We start from the raw sequence: 22,340 nt of genomic DNA, 5'->3' as shown, positions 1-22,340 counted from the left end.
TCGAAAAAGACCATGTAAATGATGACGATTAAAGGTAATCTGTTTTCTGTATAAATATAGTCTTATAACTTATTGAACAGCCTCTGTAACATGCCACTGGACCTCTAATCATGCCAAAGAGCATAACTTTACACTTACAAACATTAAATTGGCAGCCATTTTTGTTTGCCCAAATTTCCAGTCTATTCAAATCATTTTTTAATTACTGAATATGAGTAGCATCCCTGATTGCCCTGCCTATCTTCGCATCATCGGCAAACGATTGCACATCTGATGTTAGATCCTTCCTGATGTCATTAATGTATAGATTAAACAATAATGGCCCAAGGACTAAACCCTGAGGGAAACCACTGGTCGCCTTAAATCTGGGAGATTCACACCCACTGTATACCACTTTTTGATATCTGTCTGTCAACCACCTGCTGATTCCAATCCCATATTCTTCAGTTTATGCAACAGCCTTTTGTGTGGTATCCTATCAAATGCCTTAGAAAAATCCAATATTACCAAGTGTATCCATTCCTTTTATTCAACTCGGCCATAACATTGTTATAAATTATGAGCAAATTGCTTAAACATGACCTTCCTTTAGTAAACCCATGCTGTTCCTTGCAGAGCATAGCATGTTTGTCTACCCATTTCTGTATGCAAGTTCTTACCAACTTCTCTGAAATCTTCACTACCACACCAGAGATACTGATATGTCAGTAGTCAGCCACATCAGGTTTTACACCACCCTTAAACAATGGAAAACTATCATACATTCCTGTGCTGAGATTCAAGTTATACAAGCATGTGAAAGCCGTAACCAATTCGGCTGAATATTCCTTTAGCAAACAGGCTGATATTCCATCTGTCCCTATAGATAAATTCTTATCCAAGTTATTGAACAGCTCTTCAATCTCATTTTCATGAACCTCTAACTCTTCATCCAATGTAGCATGTTACATACACCTAGGTGATATAGCTCAGCAAAGTGAGTACTCATTAACTGAACAATCTCATTAGCTTCTGACACTTGAGTACCAACTGCATTCAATAAAGTTATTCTAATGTCATGGCTAATTTCTTTTCATATTCTGATTTAGCTTTCCTCACAATACTCGTTACTTTTCTGGCCTGAACATTATATATTTCATAACTCCTCTCATTCTTATTCTCACGATATTCTTTCCACATCATCTTCTTGTGGATTTCTTGCTTAATATGGTAGGACATCCATTTCACTCCCAACCTATTTATTATTATTATTACATATTACTGAACAATCCTCCAGGGAGTCCAAAGATTCATCAAGGGAGAGTACCTACTCTACAGCTCTCTCTCTCTCCACTAACTACAACTTCACTAACATCTACTGCCCACCACCACCAGATTTTTCACAGACAATCACAAACATCCATGCCCACGGCAGGATTCGAATCTGCAGCCTTTTCGCTGGAGAACTGGATACGCTCTTGAACACTAGGGTTACATTCAGATACTGCCTCATTTAAACATTTTTTCAAAGATTCTCATGCATTGCTGACATTTTTCCCATTCAGTAACTGATACCATGAGACAGTCAAACAATACATCCCACTCCACACTGTATCACTATTAGAAATAGCATTTTACTGTGGGATGCAAACCACTGTTTATCTAAAAAGCTATGGCTCTATAAGAAGATATTAATAGTCTGACCATGTGGCTATATGAGTGGGTGGTGGAAAAAACCATTAAAATGAATGGAAGATTCATAATAAGTAACTCAACTCTTAAAAAATATATCTAAGTATTTCAAATTCACTCACACTATTCATGTATGAAACATATTCTGGAAATACAACCCACTCACCTACTATAAAGATGTTGGAAGTTTATTTTCCAACAACTTTCTCTAAATCCAAAGTAAATTAATAATAAGGTAGTACACTTTTTGGCAACTCGTATAAGTAAATATGACCTCTCCATTGCTTCTGTCTTAGTATCACCACTTCTGGGTCTGCCTCCCACTGATGAGACCTCAAGAAAGGTAGAAACCAGTCTGGATAGTGGCCCTTCCCTTAATGCATAGCTTTATACATGTCTGCAAGGAGATGTGCTTTGCATTATGGGAGATACTGAGACAAGGAGTGATGAGAGCTTGGTCCACCTTTACTACGAGTTGCCTCAGTCCTGAACTACTTCAGGCACAAACTTTATTTGCCTACACTTGGGTAAAGGATTACACTACATTTATTATCACCTACTATAAACTATTAAAAATAGCATTTTGCTTACATGCTAAATGCAAAATTCTGGTAGTTGATAATGCAGGTTAAAAAAAATTAAAAAGACATGTAAATTTTGCTTTTAATGGGAACAAATGTATCTGAAAAAAGAAATGTAGAAAATATATGAAGAATTAAGTAAATTCAATGTCAAAAAGGCAACAGGACTCCTTAAGGGAGTGTTCCAGGAAGTTAACAGTAGCTTAATATGCTTGTTTATGAAGAATCCGAACAGAGAGTGTCCGTAGGAGTGGAATCAGCAAAAAATTATTCTACTTAATGAGGAGGGGGGGGGTAATAATGACTGAGGCTTGAAATCACATAACAGTTGCACATCTGGAGTTATGGTTAAGTTAGAGAGAGAGAAGCAGGTGTTAGGATCCAGAAATAGGTATAACAATAAAGTTTGCTATGAGTGCCAGTGCAGATTTATTAAGCAAAAATCATGTTTTATAGCTATCTGCTTATGTATTATAAAAGACAAATGTTCAAGATGATGCAAAGATATGCACATACACACACACAGCACTATGACAAGTTGATATTAAAATCAGGACAAAAGGGATTACATAACAGATTAGTGAGTTGAATAGGATACAACTGTGATAGTATCAGCAAGTTGTGGGAACAACATCCTAGAAACAGAAAGTTATTAGAAGTATGTGACATAGTGGTTTGTTTTAGGGTCTGCTGTGTAACTTATATATGACTGGGAGAAGTTTAGATCATTTGAAAACAAGCAGCTATTTGAGATGATGCAAAGTTGAAGAGAGCTATGAGGAGTGAAGCAGATGTTATGGAGGATATGAATAGACTGGCTGCATGAATGGGACACATGAGTGGGGACAACAATTTAATGTTGCAAAGTGTGAGAGTTTTTGAAATTTGGAAGAAAAGGATAGGATGCAGTGTATATGACTGGCATGGATATCTTGCAGAAGGCAGAGGAGTAACAGACTCAGTTATGATACTGGAGGCTTTGGCTTGAAATTCGAGGGTCATGTTGCTTGAATTGCAAGGACAACACAGAAATTAAGGTAATGATAAGGAGAAGATTTACATGTAAAAGTAAACAGGTTTTTGTTTATTTACAAGAACTTGATCACATATAGATTATTGTGTGCATATTTAGTCAGATGGTTTTAGAGAGAGAGAGGGGAATGAAGATATTTGAAAAGAGTAAAGAGAAAATTTAAAATAATAAAAATGTCTCTGGAATGTTTGGTATGATGACAGATTCAGGCATCATTTGCAGTCTAGGAGTAATATGATTGAAATATATAGTTTGAGGATTTTTTTTTTTTTTTACCAGTTAATGTTAAGGAAATTTTTCAGAGTGGGGAATACAAGATAGAACAAGAGCCATTCTTAGAAGTCTTTGGAAGGAAGTGAGAAAGTTTTTTTTGCATGGACTATCATAGGTGAGGCGAATAAATTGCCTGAACATGTGGAAACAGTGTACAGTTTAAGGCACAGTTTTTACAATGAGTTTGACTCTTTGAAGGTCTGATGTGACAACAGCAATAATAACTTATGAGTATAATATGATGCAACTGCTAATATTCGGAGTAATTATAATTATTATTATTATTCGTGACACCTCCAAGGAGTCCGAAGACTCATCATGGGAGGACATCTATTGTACAACTCTCCGTCTCCACCTTTACTACCAATCATCATCAGTGCCATCTACCGCCCACCACCACCACAGCCAGTATTTTTTTGTCTGTAAATTGCGTGTGTTCTGAAGGGGTGATTTGTCTGTATGAAGGATGAAAAACCCGAGTTTCCAGGAGAAAAAATCCTGCTACCTCCGTATGAGATCGGCTAACTCACCTTCGATTGAAATCATTCATAATACAATAATACAGCATTATTATTGTGGACTTGTACGATGGTACCATTAAAACTGCAAAAAAGAGATTCTGTGTGCTCTACAAGATATTCACTGCCAAAAAGTTTCAAAAAATAGAATTGATGATGTTTTACTAATATTGCATTACTAATAAAAAGAGTACTGTGTCTCTTCAAGAAAAAAATTGAGACGGTTGATGTGAAAAGAAAATTTAGAAGACACTGTATGACAAATTAGGGCTACTACTTGAGATAATTATCAATGCAGCGAACTTAAACATTAACAAACTTGAGCTTATCAAGTGAATCATCAAATGAACTTAGTGGAATGTTAACAGAGAGGTCACACAGTCCAAAAAAAAAAAAAAAAAAGCCAATTTTGCTCATTCCAACTAAAAATATGCATGCTATATGTTTAAAAAAATATTATTAGTGAAATATAGATAAAAAGAATACTGTATTCTTTTTATCTATATTTGTAACTTTGTAACTTTTTTGAACAGATTTAAGTTCAACCTACAGGATTCATATGGAATTTGATATGTGAGATATAGATCTGATAAGGCTTCTTTAACAAGATACATGGGGGGGGGGGACTCCCCAATGTTAAAATAAAGGGTTGGTTACTGACAATTTTTGCAAGGAACAACACTTTCAACACTGATGTCCTCTTGAAAGGATGGTTGCTACTACCACCCATTAGTGAACACTGTTACATCTGAAAACTATGTGATGATGACTTTGCACAATATCACTAAGCAAAAAAAAAAAAAGGGACATTATTTTATACTTCCAGTGATTACAAGATATAAGTATAGGATCTTTTCTGTATTTCCACTAGCATGTAATCTTCCCTCTCAGGGACCCTGTAACCCCTAGAGAGCGCGTCCCCTGGGTGGCGGATAGGGGAGCCCACCATGTGTATGTGTGTGTGTGTGTGTGTGTATATATATATATATATATATATATATATATATATGGTGGGGTGGTCCGAATATACTGAATAAGGACTCGTGGACCAACAGGGCCATAAGGGGCAATCATTTTGATTGTAAGGGAAGCAGCACTCCCATGGACCTCTAGCTGGATCTATCCTCTCCTTCTTCTACTCTGAGGAAGATCCACTTACTTTAATCTTTCCTATAAGGCCTTATCAGCCAACTCTTCTTTCTTTATGACCCTTATGCTATTAGAGTACTCGAGGGCCGTGGGGTCTTTTCATTTCTGGCCTTGCAACTATGCCCTCTCTATAAACCTTACTATATTTCTTCTATAATCTACTCTTTCCCCTTCAATATACCCTATTCCTCCTATGGGTTTAAATTCGGAAGAAAGCTAGTTCAGAAGCCTTAAGGTAGCAGCCCTACCACTGAACTATTCCATCGTCAGGCTAGTCCCCTGACATGGAGAACATAATCCTACTTGTAAGCTGACAGAAAAAGATAATCGGATTGAATCTATGGGAAATGACCCTGGAATGGAAAAGGGAAAATGGAAACGACAAAATATAATACACATAGCAAACTGGAATGTAAGAGGAATAGCATATAAAGAAATAGAATTAGACTGATTATTAAATGAAAAAAATTTTAAAATAGCAGTAATCACTGAAACAAAAAAGAAATTAAAAGGAACCATGAGAACTGAAGATTTTAATGTGATATACAGTGGAGTTGACAGAGACCAAAGAGCACAAACAGGAGTCATGATTTGGATTCATAACTTCCTTTCAAAACAGTTAAAACATTATAAATTATGGAATGAAAGAATAATAGAAGCTAGAATAAAAATAGATAGAGGCTATTTAACAATAATTGGTTTATATGCCCAAGAAGAGGGAAGAGAACAAGATAATATTGATTTTTATAATCAGCTACAAAACATATATAATAAAATAAATAAAAATGATTACATAACTTTAGCAGACTTAAATGCAAGAATCTGAAACACAAAAATTAATAATAATATAGGAATACATGGAGAACATACTTTAAACAGGAATGGTAAAAAATTGATCAACTTTGTAGTTTATATAACCTAAAAATAATGAATTCCTTCTATAAACATAAAGACATACAAAAATATACTTGGGCAGCAAGAGGATGGAAATCAATATTAGATTACTTTATATTAAATGAAAAGACATCAAAATTTTCACTAGATGTTACAGTTCACAGAGGATATGAAATAAGCAGTGACCACTTCCTTGTTAAAATAAAATTAAGATTACCACCTAAATGGCTACAAGTAACAAGAACAGAAAGAAAAATTGAAACATTTGTTTATAAAACTAGACTATTGAATGACACAAATGTATAATTTGTGTCAGGGGATATACGACCAGGGGAACGGTCGTATTTTCAGGGAGCTCCCGAAAGCTAAGTACAATTTTGAATGGAAATTAGAATAAATGTTAAAAATCATAACGTAATATTGTCTAAATTTGGTAGCTTGTTGTGTTTGTGTGATTTTGGTGTAAATTCCGTAAATTAATTTAGTCTTTAACGATACGTTTCATATATTTGAATATGGCGGCAATGCGACGTAAGATAATGGCGTCCAAAAATACGACGCCATTGTTCAAAAACTGTAGTGTGAGAGAGTTTGTCCGGTGTGATGTGTGTGGAATGTATGCATTCCCGAATGAGTCTGGAGTATGGGTTGAAAGTGATAGTGGTGGGAGAATGTGTAGAAAGTGTATGCAAAGTGAGGAGTCGAAGTATGTGTCAGGTTGTGAGACAGTTATGGTTGAAGAAAGCCAGAATGCGAGTGAAAACAGTGGCTCGATAGGGAATTGCGGTGTACAAGATGGCAATGTGAGCGGTGATCTAAGAAAGAGTGAGAGCAATTATACAGAAAGAGAAAATGGTTTGAATGATAAAAAAAATGAGGAATTATTTGTAGGAAGTGAGATTGCTAGGCTGCGCGCAGTGATAAAGGATGCACAGCGGCAATTAGAGCACCTGCAAAACTCTTTCCAGAGTGATTCGGCTAACGGAAATAAACAGCGTGGGCGAGTTTCCGAAATGAAGGGGAGAGTATTGTATGGTGACTCGTTATTAAGAGGAGTAATAGATGGGAGTGTAACTAAATCGTACTTGCCGGGTGCGAAATTTAAGGATGTAAGTGAGAGCATTAGAGTGCAAAAACAGAGGGTGAAAGAAATAACAATTGTGGCTGGTACGAATGAATTGAAAGGTGATAAATTTTTTATGAGAGAAGACTTGAAAGTATTGTTAAAGGTAGCGAAAGAAAAGAGTGACAGAGTTAGAATGGTGAGTCTGTTACCGCGGTATGACAGAGAGGAGTTTAGAAGGAGGGCCATAATCGCAAATGATATTATGCGCAGGTTATGCGGACGGTGTGGTGTGGAATTTGTGGACGTGTGGAATGAGTTTGATGGGCGAAAGGACTTATACAAGATGGATGGACTGCATTTGAATGGACTTGGTGTGTGGAGACTGGAAAAAGTGTTGCTGAATGAAGTGAAAATGGATGTGCAGAACCAGGGAAACTAGAACTACCAAGGAGGGGGGGAAGTGGATATCCAGACATCAGTGAGACAGTTGAGTGTAAAAATGTATATAATGTACCTGAGCCAGCAATAAGGACAAAAAATGGGAATGGGATATTTAGAATAACGCATCAAGATAGGGGTGGGACAAAGGGAACACTGCAATTCATGTATACTAATGCCAGGAATATTAGGAACAAGAAGGAAGAATTTTTGGCCTTGATTGGCTCTTCCTGGCCACAGGTTATTGGCATTAGTGAAACATGGCTGACGGAAGATGATATAGTTAGTGGGATAGAATGTGTAGGTTATAGTATGTTTAGGAGGGACAGAGAGAATAAAATTGGGGGAGGGGTGTTATTGATGATAGCTGATGAACTGCAGCCAAGGAGAATTGAAGTATTGCAGGATAGTGAAAGGAGCTCATTTGAGGCTATTTGGTGTGAGATTGATACTGGCAGAATAAAAGATACAGTTGGGTGCTGCTATAGACCAGGTGATGGAATAGATGGTGGAGATGGTATGCATAAACAAATTGATGAAATGAGTGGAAGGAGGGTAATTATTATGGGGGATTTCAACTATGGTAACATTGATTGGAAGGAGGAGAGGACACATGTGAGGAAGGAAATGGATTTGATTCAATTATTAAGGGATAACTATCTGAAACAGCATGTAATTGAAAATACTAGGGGTGTGAGAGTGCTTGACCTGGTAATAGTATCTGAGAATTTGACTGTAATGAATATGACCATGTTGCCACCTATTGGTGAGAGTGATCATAAGGTCTTGACCTGGGAGGTGGCTAAAGGTGTGAAATTTGTGATTAAGACAGGGTATATGTGGAATTACCGTGCTGGCAAGTATGACAAGCTTAGGAGATTGCTTGGATCAGTGCCATGGCATGTACAACTGCAAGGGCTGGACGTCGATAGAGCATGGGAAGTGATCAAAGAGCATTTACAGGAGGTTATGGCTGATTGTATACCTAAGGTCCGAATAGTGAAACAAGGAGGGGTTAAATGGATGAATAACACCATTAAGCTTGAGCTGCAAAAAAAGAAACAACTATGGAGGGAATTTAAAGAAAGGGGTGACCTGCAGGCACACAAACGGTATAAAGTACAGGCTAGAAGGGTAACGAGTGTGGTAAAAACAGCAAAAGCCGATTATGAAAGGAAACTAGCCATGCAAGCAAAAGAGAATCCCAAACAGTTCTTTCAATATGCTGCAAGCAAGAAAAAAACTGTACATGGCAAAATGATTTTAAGGAATGACGATGGTAAAGAGTTCACTGAACCAGTCGATATAGTGGAGTTACTGAGCGCGCACTTTGCAAAAGTATATCACCCAGGTGGTGACGTTGAAAAAATGAAGGAACCATTAGTTTATATGGGAATTGTGATGAATGAAGTGGAGGTGAATAGTCTATTACAGAACCTTAATGTGAATACATCTGTGGGATTGGATGGTATACCGGCACGGGTCTTGCATGAAGCGGCTAATGAATTATCAGTGCCCTTGACCATGTTGTTTAATCTGAGTCTCAGGTCTGGCTTAGTCCCGAAGGCGTGGAAAGAGGGGAAAATAGTTCCACTGCATAAAGGAGGATCCAAGACTATGGTTGCAAATTACCGACCGATCAGCATATCAGGAGTCGTTGTCAAAGTCTTGGAGAAAGTAGTCAAGGGAAAAATACAGGAATGGATTGATGAAAATGAGATACTGTACAGAGGACAGCATGGCTTTGTGAAGGGTAGATCATGCCTCAGTAATCTGCTCAAGTTTTATAACAAGGTGACGGCTGAACTGGATAGGGGAAATGGGTTTACAGTGATACTGCTGGACCTGGCAAAGGCGTTTGACAGGATACCACATGGAATTCTAATCCGTAAACTACAACATATGGGAATGGATATAGGGTTGGTGAGATGGATAGCTGGGTGGTTGATGGAGAGATATCAAAGAGTAGTTTATTCAGGAGTAGAGTCCAAAAAACGGCCTGTGACTAGTGGTGTGCCACAGGGTTCTGTTCTTGGACCACTGCTGTTTAATCTGTTCATTAACGATATAGGGAATGGTCTAAGTGGGACAGTTCATTTGTTCGCTGATGATGCAAAGTTGGGTAGGGCGATAGTGAATGCAGAAGATGTCAAAGTCTTGCAAGATGACTTAGATAGATTGGAGTTCTAAACTAAGGAGAATGGATGTCAATTTAATGTGACAAAATGTAAGGTTATGCATTTCGGAGTGAAAAGATTGGCAGCAGTATACCACATTGGTGGAACTGTACTCCAAGAGATTGATGAGGCCAGGGACTTGGGAGTGTTGGTGGATAGGGAGATGAAGTTTAGGGGGCACATTGCGAAAGTAGCTAAATCAGCTCATCAACTCACTTGGTTGTTGAAAAATACCTTGACGAGCAGAGAAAAACAAGTTATTGTACCTCTGTACCGAGCCCTGATAAGACCTCATCTCGACTACTGTGCCCAGATTTGGTCACCTCGGTTCCTTCTTGATGGGGAGGAGGTTGAGAGGATCCAGAGGCGAGTGACTAAGATGATAGCAGGTCTATGGAATGCACCATATGAGAACAGGTTGAAGATTTGTGGGTTGCAGAAACTAGTTGATAGGCGAAAAAGGGGAGATATGATTGAGACATTCAAATTGCTAAAAGGATTCTATAGGATTAATTCAGATGATATTTTTGAGATCAGGACTGGTGGTGGGAGAACTAGGGGACACCCATGGAAGCTGGGCAAGAGCGTGGTTAGCAGGGGTGTTAGAGCTGGGTTCTTTACTTTTAGAGTGGTAAATGAGTGGAATAAGCTGCCAGAGTCTGTTGTGGGTGCTATGACAGTGAGCGAGTTCAAGGCAAGGTATGATAGATACTGTGAGAATGTTGAACAGCTGTGTGAACATGATGTTTAGGGCCTCCCTCGATGAGTCTAAGGACTCCTGGAGTAGCCCGTGGTAATAATAATAATAATAATAATAATAATAATAATAATGGCTATATGAACAAAGAATTAACCAATATCTAGATAAAAAAAACAAAATGAAGAAATAGAAATAGAATGGCTTAATATAAAAACGATACTAAATGTAGCAGGAAATGAAAGCTTAGGAAAGACCAAAAAATTCAATAAAATAAAAAAAATGAAGATCTGGGATGATACAATTAAAGAAATAATCAAAAAGATAAAAGAAGCCTATCACAAATGGTTAAGCAGTAAAAGATTAGAAGATGAAATAGAATATAAAAGAATAAGAGCCATAGCTAAAAAAGAAGTCAGAAAAAGACAGAGAATCATGAAATAAATTTGTTTCTAATTTAGAACATGATTTATATAAAATAAGACCCAATGTATATAAGATTTTGAAACACCTAAATGCAGATACCAAAGAAAACATAAAATTAAACACTGAATTGAAATTAGAAGAATTTCTAAATTACTACACAGAACTGTGGACAGACAAATATTTTAAAAAAGACAACTGGCAAACAATTAATAAAAATGAAAAGGAAATAACTGAAGAAGAATTAGAAATCAGCCTGAAAGAAACAAGAAATGGAAAATCACCTGGAGAAGATAAGCTAGGTTCAGAACTATATAAATACGCAGGAACGAGATTCAAAGAAAGACTCTTATTATTTTTAAATAAAATTTACTCAACTGGTATCTCCCCAATAGAATGGAAAAAAGCAATTGTGATTCCTATCTTTAAGAAAGGTAATAGAGATGACCCTAAAAACAATAGAGGTATCAGTATACTAAATTCCTGTTACAAAATATATAGCAGAATCTTAAATAACAAACTAATGAAATATTCCGAAAACTTTATTCTAGAGGTACAGAATGGATTTAGAAAAGGACGATCATGTATAGACCCAGCCTTCTGCCTAAAATTAATAATAGAGAAAAGAAGAGAATATAATTTAGAAACACATATTGCATTTATTGACTTTGAAAAAGCATTTGACAAAGTTAAAAGAAACATATTATTTAACATATTAAAAGAAAGACAAATACCAAATAATATCCTAAAAGCTATCACAAGTATATATGAAAATAATCAAATACAAATAAGATTAAATCACGAGCTATCATATACGAGAGAGATAAACCACGGGTCCGATAGGGATGTCCCCTCGCAGCAACTCTTTTTAATATCTACTTAAATGAAATAATAATAAAATGGAGTAAATATTTACATCAAGGAATTAAACTTTCACCTACAGTTAACTTAAACACTCCCCTCTTTGCAGACGACCAAATAATAATTACAAATTCTGAAGATAACTTACAGAAAGCTATTTTAAATCTAAATGAGATATCCAAAGATTATGGTATGATAATATCATCGGAAAAATCAAAAACTATGGCCTTTAAAGGACAAGATCCAGCAAGAACTAAAATAGTAATAGATAACAAGATCTTAGAACAGGTGAATTCATTTAACTATTCATTTAACATATGAAAATGAAAAAGATATAAACGTAAAAATTGCAAAATATTTAAAAATAACAGGTATAATTAACTCTATATTTAAACCAAACCTAGTTCAAAAACAAACCAGGCTAAAAGTATACAATACATTAGCCTTACCGGTCTTAATGTATGGAAGTGAAATCTGGACAATAAAACAAAAAGACAAATAAAGATTAACAACAGCAGAAATGAAGTTTATGAGAAAAACTGCAAAGTATATCCCATTTGATCACAAAAGAAATGAAGAAATTATGAAAGAATTAAACCAAGAACCAGTAATAGAAAAAATTAAAAAATATAAACATAAATGGATGGAACACGTTCAAAGAATGAAAACAGAAAGATTACCAAAACAAGCCTTAACGTACAAGCCATTAGGAAAAAGAAAACCAGGACGTCCTCTTAAACGATGACTTCTAAGGCCGGAACAGGCCATGCTAGGCCTAAATCCTTGATACGTATGATGATGGTGATGATGATGTAATCTTCCTCAACCATCTTTTCAGATTTTAATACTGTTGAGTTGATGACATTTGAGAAGAGGAGAGCAAAATAAAAATGCAGGAAACAGTAATACAAATGTGGTATAATGAATCTAATACAGGTAATGTATGCAATCTGATATTTAAGATATAATAAAGGAAAAAGTTTGTTAGATAAAATACCAGTGAGACAATAAACAATGCACTGCTCTAGCAGAACAGGATGTATTTCCATTTGCATGATACTTCATATTTAATGTGTCTTTATATAGGGAGGAATCTTTATATGAACTTTTTCATTCGAAGGTGAGTTAGCTGATCTCATATGGAGGTAGCAGGGTTTTTTCTACCAGAAACTCGGGTTTTTCATCCTGCATACAGACAAATCGGCCCTTCAGAACACACGCAATTTACAGACAAAAAAATACTAGCTGTGGTGATGGTGCTGATTTAGATGATTGGTAGAGGTTCGGTGTAGTGGTGGAGACAGAGAATTGTACAATAAGTGTCCTCCCGCAATGAGTCTTCGGATTCCTTGGAGGTGTCACGAAAATAATAATAATAATAAAAAAATGTTCAGCAGTGTTAATGAATTTCAGAAGGTATGACCATTTTGGCTACATGTTTCACTGCTTCAATTTTTGTAATTTATGAAAAATACATAAATGGAAATGTTTTGGAAGCTATTTTCTTTATTTTGTAGAGAGGATGTACTTTCCAATAAAAGCATTATTTTCCATTCAAAACAGTGTATTGTATACACTGTCCAACACTAAGAGCAAAACTATTGATGTTACATTTTTAAAATAATGATTGTATTTACATACATTTATATTAAACTGTTCAGTTTCAGAGATGAGAATCTTAGTAATGTCATGCATAGCATTTATCAACACAAGTCAGATAACTTTCATAAGAAGAATATTTTGCTCTGAAACAAATCTGAGCTTACCACCTTCTTTTCTTTCTACACTGTTATAAGGATAGTAACCTTTCTTGTACATAAGATTCAACCAGCGAAGTGCAGATTTGCAAAGGCCAACAAGTTCTACAGCTGAACCATCTCTGAAAACAGAATTAAACAAATCAAACAAACACCTTTAGAATGTATTTTAACTTTTTCTCCATATCTAAATCAAATATAAAGTATTAATAAACTGAATATAAAATTCTAGTTGAAAGGAATGTAAAGTGAAGATGAAATATAAAATTCAGTCAAGTTCTCCCACAGGATATAATTCCACCATATTTTGGCTATGTCTCAATTTGTGATAAAAATTTGTGTTTTTATTTTTTACATTATCCAGAAATCCTGCTCTAGAGACCAATCATGGAGTATTTTCAAACCGCTTCAAGTCTTTTTGATAAGCAGGACAGCTTATCAAAGAAAAGATGTCACACTAGGCAATGAAGTTCATTTTCCATTTAATACAGTTATCCACATCCATGCCTATTGCAGGTTTGAACCCATCATCTTGGTTCAAAACTAGATATACTAACCACTCAACCAACCTGGCTAACAAATTAATACAGAATTTGTACTTTACAGTTTTTGTTGAGATTGCAAGAGCATTTTCATCTTTTTTGGAAAAAGAATTTGAAAACTTTGAGCATGTTGTTTTTTAAAGCCTAACACACACACACACACACACTAAATCACAGCTGGCAACATCCACTAAAAACTTGTTGAGAAAAGTGAACAGCATCTCCACTCCAACCTGTAAGCTATGGGTTGGAAACTGCAGCATGGATGTTTGTGTATGTTTTTTTATTTGTAAAAATCATTCACAAAATCAATGTGAATAAAATTTTATTCACGTTGATTTCACAATTTATTCACATTAATAAAATTTTGGTGGAGCAGGCCTTCTGTATTATCTAATACAGGGTGATAGTGGATAAGGATCTGAAATTTAGGGGATATATTGCTAAAATTGTGAAAACAACACAAAGACCTTTGGAAAGGATGCAGAAGACACTGACCTGTAGAAGTAGGGAGATTCTTGTTCCATTGTATAAGGCTTTAATTAGGCCACACATAGACTATTGTGCCCAGATTTGGTGACCTGGTTTTCAGAAGAATGAAGAGATGCTGGAAAGGGATCCAGAGGTGACTGACTAAGGTAGTTTCTAACCTCTGGATTGTCAAATATGAGGAAAGATTGAGAAGATGCAAATTACAGAAACTAGTGGATAGGAGGAAGGGGGGGGTGGTATGATAGAGACCAACAAGTTATTATTATTATTACTACTACTATGGGCTCCAAGGAGTATTTAGACTCATCGAGGGAGGCCCTAAACATCATGTCCACACAACTATTCGACATTCTCATATCATACCTTGCCTTGAACTCATTCACTGTCATAGCACCCACAACAGACTCTGGCAGCTTATTCCACTCATTTACCACTCTAAAAGTAAAGAACCCAGCTCTAGCACCCTTACTAACCACACTCTTGCCCAGCTTCCATAGATGTCCCCTAGTCCTCCCACCAACAGTCCTGATCTCAAAAATATCTTCTGAATTAATCCTATAGAAACCCTTCAGCAATTTGAATGTCTCAATCATATCTCCTCTTTTCCGCCTATCAACTAGTTTCTGCAACCCACAAATCTTCAACCTGTTCTCATAAGGTTCATTGCATAGACCTGCTATCATCTTGGTCACTCGCCTCTGGATCCTTTCCACCTCCTCCCCAACAAGAAGAAACCTAGGTGATCAAATCTGGGCACAGTAGTCGAGATGAGGTCTTATCAAGGCTCAATACAGAGGAACAATAACTTGCTTGTCTCTGCTCGTCAAAGTATTCTTCAGCAACCAAGTGATTTGATGAGCTGATTTAGCCACTTTTGCAATGTGCCCCCTAAACTTCATCTCCCTATCCACCAACACTCCCAAGTTCCTGGCTTCATCAATCTCCTGGAGTACAGTTCCATCAACGTGGTATACTGCTGCTAATCTTTTCATCCCAAAATGCATAACCTTACATTTTGTCACATTAAATTGACATCCATTCTCCTTAGCCTAGACCGCCAATCTATCCAAATCATCCTGCAAGGTTTTGACATCAATTTTGGAGAAAAGAGCAAAGCTAATAATAATGGCAAATATCTGTTGGATTTCTGCTCAGGACATGGACTGGTTATTACTAACACCATGTTCCAACATAAAAATATGCACAAATTCACATGGAGAGAAGAGGCTAGGAATAAGAAAAGTCTCATTGACTATGCTATTGTTGATAGTGATGTTTTCTGCAGAAGTCACTAACAAATTAAAACTGTTTAACTCCCCCCCCCCCCCCCGTATATATGGACTCCCAAAAATGCATAAAGAAAATGTGCCATTACCTCCCATAGTCGATGGCATTGATTCCTCCACATAGCCATGGTCTGCCAGCCCAGAGTGGCTGTACTGGTGAAACCTGATGTAGTCTTTGTGTCCTGAAATCCTGATATTTGCTGTCCTGCCTGTTTGGCCAAAGTAGGACAATTTGCAGCTGCAAGGGACCTGGTATAGACTAGGTAGGTCTAGGGGAAGTAGTTGGTCTTTGGTAGAGCGGACTAAGGATGCCACTTTTTATATGGTCTATAACAAGAAGTCAGGTCATATTTTTTGAGGATATTGGTGATTTTCTCAGAGGTGCCCTGGATGTAGGGGATGGTGATAAATTGTGTAATCTTTATTGTGGAGAGGGGTTGTGGTTTACTGGTTTTAGTATTTTTTGGATTTTTTGGGGGTTATGGCCATTGGCTAAGAAAGTGTTGAGGATGTGGTTTAGTTCAGTGGTTAGGGCATCGTCATCTGAGCAGATTAATTTTGTCCTGTTATATAGTGTTTTTATAACCCCATATTGTTGTGAGGGGGGTGGGTGATGGGATTGCTGGTGAACGTATCTGCCGGTATGGGTGGGTTTTCTGTAAACAGAGAAAACTAAAGGCCAAACAGGCAGGACAGCAAATATCAGGATTTCAGAACACAAAGATTACATCCGGTTTCACCAGTACAGCCACTCTTGGCTGGCAGACCATGGCTTAGATACCAACCATAGAATTCGTTGGAAGAAAACTAAAATAATACACCGCAGCAAGTTTAAGTACGAAAGATTATTCAAGAAACCATCAGCAGCTCTAAAAAACATTCCAAACCTCAACAAATTTGGGTGCATGAAACTACCCCAAATTTGGGTTACATTATGAGAACTTCAGCCCAACGGCCAAGACAACCAAATTAGCCTGGCAGAGGGCACCATTAGGACTTTAGGAACAATATTAGTTTCTTGCCTTCTTCTTCATTTGCTTTTGTTAGTGCCTGCGTGCATATACCATATTTTTATGTTCCTGAAGATGGCAATGTGACATTGCCGAAATATTGAAGTTATTCATTAAAGTTGCCTTTAATTAATATCCTTTATATGCGTTGTTAATTCCGTAAGCTAATTACCAGTTATGTATGACGTATAAGCCTTGCTACTAGAAAAAAGACTATATAATAATGCTGATACCACAGGGCACTTCAGAAAAAATAACCAGAACTTTGAAGGAATATAATCCTTCCACTGTTTTCAAACCTCATTTGAAGCTGAGGTTTGAAAGCAGATCCTTAGGAAAGTGGCTTCCCTTCTCCACTTTCCTAAGGATCTGTTTCCTCCCTCTCTATTCTAGGTGTTTACAAGGTTCCTTGGCTCTTGCAAGTTATCATATTATGGTCAGACTGGGAGATCTGCCTAGAAGAACAAAAAATACATCCACTACCATAACGATGGTAAATCAAGTCTAGCAGCCATTCCTTGGATACCTTACACAGAATCAGATGGAAGAAAACCATTGTGATCCATTGCAGCAAATGCAAACTTTACTCTTTTGAGAATCCACAGTAGACTAAAGAAACCAGCCTAATTTGAACAAATATATTACATTAAACTTCCCAAAATTTGGGAAACTTTAATTCTTAGGCATCCCACCTAAGGGAAGCCAATAGCACCCATAGAGGGCACCTCCTCATAGGACTTGAGTATTTATTTATCCTACCTCATTTCTTTCACTTATTGTTTCTTGTGTGTTATTACAATTTTAACATTGTATTCCTAATGATGTCTCTTTGACTAAGATGAAATATTGAAATCAATTTAACTTGTTTAATTATTTCTCATTATGCTGTAATTATTTCATTAAGGTGCAGCATGAATGTTAATAGATAGTATGGGTGTCCCATGAGGAGTCTTTTGACTCCATGAAGTATCTGTATAAATAATAATAATAATGTCAGTCTATTTTAATAATCTTGAAACATCTCTACATCATCTTTATCAACTCTGTCCGTCTAAGATTTGCATAATATGGAAACTAAATATTTCCCCCAAGTCATTCAACTATTATCATTAATGTACAAATTAAAAAGCAATCACCTAAGTATAGAGCCAAATGAGACCAATATTCATCTTCCTTCAGTTGGATTCTACTCTGTCATATACTATTTTTTGGTATCTGTCCATCAGCCACCCTCTTATTATCATTGTCATTATTATTAAGAGAGACCTCCTGGAAGTCAGGTACTTATCGTGGGAGGCTACACACTACACGCATCAGCTATAATACATCATCATCATCATCAAATTCCTGCCATGTACCCTCAAGGGGTGTACAGGATATGACAGTACTACATGAAAAAATTACATCATCACTAACTTCCTATCTACAATTTTCCTCCAAATCAGTCTGTTACTTGTCAAGACTCCAACATTATCAGATCTTATATTTCTATCGTCTAAGGCACTTTGTACCGTATCAATCCACCTATATCTTGGTCTTCCTCTGGGTCGTTTTCCTGCCAACCTGGCAGAGAACACTTGTTTTGCTAATCTTTCCTCTCCCATTCTATTTAAGTGACCATACCATCTGAGATTAGCTCTGCTAACGCATTCCTGGATGCTGACAATGTCAAGTTCTTTCCTAATATCCTCATTTTTAATATGATATTGCCATTGATGCCATCTGTTCACGCCTCTAATCTTTCTCAGGACTCTCATATCTGCGGTCTCTAGTCTTTGGTCAAGTGTTTTACTTCTGACCCAGCTCTCAGATCCATAAGTTAAAATTGGTTTGAGCACAGTCTTGTATACAGCTAATTTAGTGTTCCGACTAATTTCTTTCTTATTCCATATGAATTTATTCAATTGACTTCCCACGATACCAGCTTTGCTGATTCTGTTGTCTATTTCTATATTTAGTTTACCATCTTCAGTAAAAATTGTGCCTAAGTAGCTGAAATGTTTTACTTGTTCCACCGGTTCTCCATTCACAACACAGTTGACATTTTCAATGATTCTGCCTATTTTCATTGTCTTTGTCTTTTTATTGCTGACCTTCATACCATATCTATTACAACAGCTATTCAATTTAGTCAGAGAATCTTGCAGACTTGTAGCGGATTTATTTAGAAGTATAACATCATCCGCATAAAGCAAAGAGCTGACATTAACATCTCCAATTTTGATATCAGGTTTAATACCACATTCCTTCATAATGTGATCCATATAGATAATGAATAACAGAGGGGATAATGTACATCCTTGTCTCACACCAGATTTAACATTAAACCATCTTCCTGTACTTCCTTCAATTCTAACTGCTGACTCACAACTCAAATAAAGACTAAGTATTGCTTGACATAATGCCCCATTGACACCATATAACTGCAGCGTATTGAATAGCTTCTCTCTTGGCACCTTGTCATATGCCTTTTCCAAATCGACAAAACTTAAATACAGATCTTTGTTATATTATCATGCTTTCTCGACTATTTGTCGTAAAGTGAAGATCTGATCCTGACAGCCTCTATTTGTCCTGAATCCAGCTTGTTCTTCACCAAGCTTTTCTTCCACAATTCTTCTCAACCGTTTCTCAAGTATACTTGCATAGATCTTGCCAGGAACACTCAGTAGGGAAATACCTCTGTAATTATCACATTCAGTTTTATTTCCCTTTTTATATATGGGTACTATGAGAGCTCTACTCCAATCATCGGGAATTCGTCCCTCTGTCCAGGCTTTCTGAACTATGCAGTGCAGCCACTGTAAGACTCTTATACCACCATACTTCAGATTTTCTGGTCGAATATCATCTACTCCTGCTGCCTTTCCACATTTCAAGCCTTTGATGGCTTTTTCTACTTCAAGTATGGATATGTATTCCTGACTGCATGCCTGGTCAGTGTTTTTTATCACTGTGCTGTCATCACTACTTGTTTCATTTAGCAGTTTTTCAAAGTAATTACTCCATACTTCAAGGATATCTTTTTCTCCTGTTTTCATTTCACCTTTATCATCTCTAATTCCTTTTACAGCACTCTTTCCTCCATTCCTAAGCTTCTTCAACAACCTCCAGAATATTTTGCCACCTTCTTGATATTTATTTTCTATATTCTTGCCAAAGTCCTCCCATGACTTTTGTTTAGCTAGTTTTACACACTGTTTAGCTTTCTTACATTTGTCTCTGTATTCTGTAAGAGTAAAAGCTGACTTATTTGCCAGGAACTTTTGATATGCTTTCTTCTTTTCCTTCACTGCCTCTTTAACTTCCTGTGTCCACCAGGGAGTTCTCATTTTTTTATCCTTGCACACAACCTCACCACATGCCTCTCTGGCAGAATCAATCAATGTTTCCTTCAGAGTTTGCCACTGAATCTCCAAGGCTTGATTCCTGTTCTCAAACTCTTTCATTTTCTTTTCAATAATATTTCTGTATTTTAGTCTACAGTTCACATCTGAGAGCTGCTCAACTTTTATTCGCTTTAAAACTTTCTTACATGTTATTCTTTTCAATATGAAATTCAATTTTATCCTGCTCAAGACTAAATAGTGATCACTTCCAATTTCAAATCCTCTGTACACTCTGGTGTCCTGCACCAGGGAGAAAACATCACTATCAACAATAACATAGTCAATGAGACTTTTCTTATTCCTAGCCTCTTCTCTCCATGTGAATTTGTGCACATTTTTATGTTGGAATATGGTGTTAGTAATAACCAGTCCATGTCCTGAGCAGAAATCCAACAGATATTTGCCATTATTATTAGCTTTGCTCTTTTCTCCAAATTTTCCCAAAATATTTTTGTATGTCTCACAATCATTTCCTACTCTACTATTTAGATCCCCAACAAGGACCAACTTTTCCTTTTTCATTGTGTCAGTTGCTTTTTCTAAAGCCTCAAAAAATTCCTCCATTTCTACCTTAGTAGAACCTTCTGTGGGACCATAGGCATAAATAAGTCTCATTGTCCAGTTCCCCATTCTCATATTTGCCCACATTACTCTACTTGAGACTGACTGCCATTCAAGAAGATTAGCCTCGTATTTTGTGTTGAATACTATGGCTACTCCTTCTTTTCCTTGATTGTCATTGCCTGAATATAACATTTTGTATTTATTGCTCAGAAAGATCTCACCAGTTTTGGTCTTTTTTGTTTCAGTCACCCCTATTATGTCGATCTGGTACTTATCTAATTCCTCAGCTAGCTCAATACATATTCTTGAATTCATTCACACTGCTTGCATACACAACATCCAATGACAATCCATTCCAATCATACACTACTTTATGGGAGAAAAATATAGATTCATCATCCCTTTCTTAGTAGGCATTCATTCTCAGCTTCCAAGGATGCTGTTTTGTCCTTTCCCCACCCTCCATAAAATGAAAAATTTGATCAACTGAAATCCTGTATGACTCACTCAGAAGTTTGTAAGTCTCAATCATTTCACCCCTCTTTTTCCTTTTTGCTAGTGTCTGCAGTCTACAAATTCTCAATCTGTCTTCACAATCAGTATTTCATAATCCTGATATCATTTTTAACACTCCCCTTTGCACTCACTCCACTGTATCAGAATCACAACAGAAACCAGGAGACCAGACCTGGACAGTTCATGGTTGAGAAAACTGCAGCTTAGGTTGCGTGTATCCAAGAGAATATTATTACTAGTATGTGTTGAAATGTGATAAAACTTAAAAAAAAACACTTCAAATACACGATGGTTTATTTTCAGTTACAATCTAGAAATTATTGGGTAAAGAAATATAAAGAATAAAAATTTTTGTTACAAAATAATGCAAACATGGATAATGAAAGAAAATAAAACTAAACAAATGCATTTAACATTAATTAATCAGAATCTTCAATAGTCGGATTTATAAAATGGCCATAACAGTCATCGCAAACATTATTGCTATGCTCAAAGCATAAATACATTTTAAATACTTTTTACTTGCAAAAATATTTTGTTAAGCGACTCGTTTTGGATGCATAGTACATAAAACATCTTTTTCTTTTTCTGTTTATTGAGAGAGCCATATGTATGTTTCATGAAGTTTCAGGTGTAAAGGCTTATGCACACCTGTAGGGATTTCTGAACACCTTTTTATTTGTTCTGACACTAACTCCGTTACAAGATTTCTAATAAATATTCTGTGCCGTATTTTCACATTGTTATTCAGCATATGAATAGTCTGAGCATTTATTCCTGCAATATTCAAAATTGTGTAGAACAGGGCTGTGCAACCTTAGGTAATCCAAGGGCCACATTAAAAAAAAAAAAAAAAAGATTTATCTGAGAGCTGCATCACAATGCATATCTAGTAATTTGGTGAGCAGCAGATAAAACACCAAATAAAATTACCAACATCGAGATTATCAATTAGTGATAGAATTAAAACATCTAATATGCATTCGATTCAAATTGTTATTTT

The 22,340-nt window shown here is 36.4% G+C and overlaps 1 protein-coding gene across 1 annotated transcript in view; it reads right to left on the bottom strand.

Annotated features, from left to right (window-relative positions):
- LOC150092290 (glycogen debranching enzyme) overlaps nt 1-22,340 on the bottom strand; it is a 461,626-nt gene that overhangs the window by 64,098 nt on the left and 375,188 nt on the right. The window contains exon 24 of the mRNA XM_090414998.1: nt 13,548-13,660. Within this exon, the coding sequence (XP_090271124.1) occupies nt 13,548-13,660 (113 nt within the window). The remainder of the gene's footprint in view (nt 1-13,547; nt 13,661-22,340) is intronic.

This window comes from Typopeltis vanoorti, chromosome 26 (assembly GCF_054136105.1).
Source record: "Typopeltis vanoorti isolate ZY-2024b chromosome 26, IOZ_Tvanoo_1.0, whole genome shotgun sequence".
In the NCBI taxonomy this organism is placed as follows: Eukaryota; Metazoa; Arthropoda; class Arachnida; order Uropygi; family Thelyphonidae; genus Typopeltis; species Typopeltis vanoorti.
This window is presented reverse-complemented; position numbering and strand designations above follow the sequence as displayed.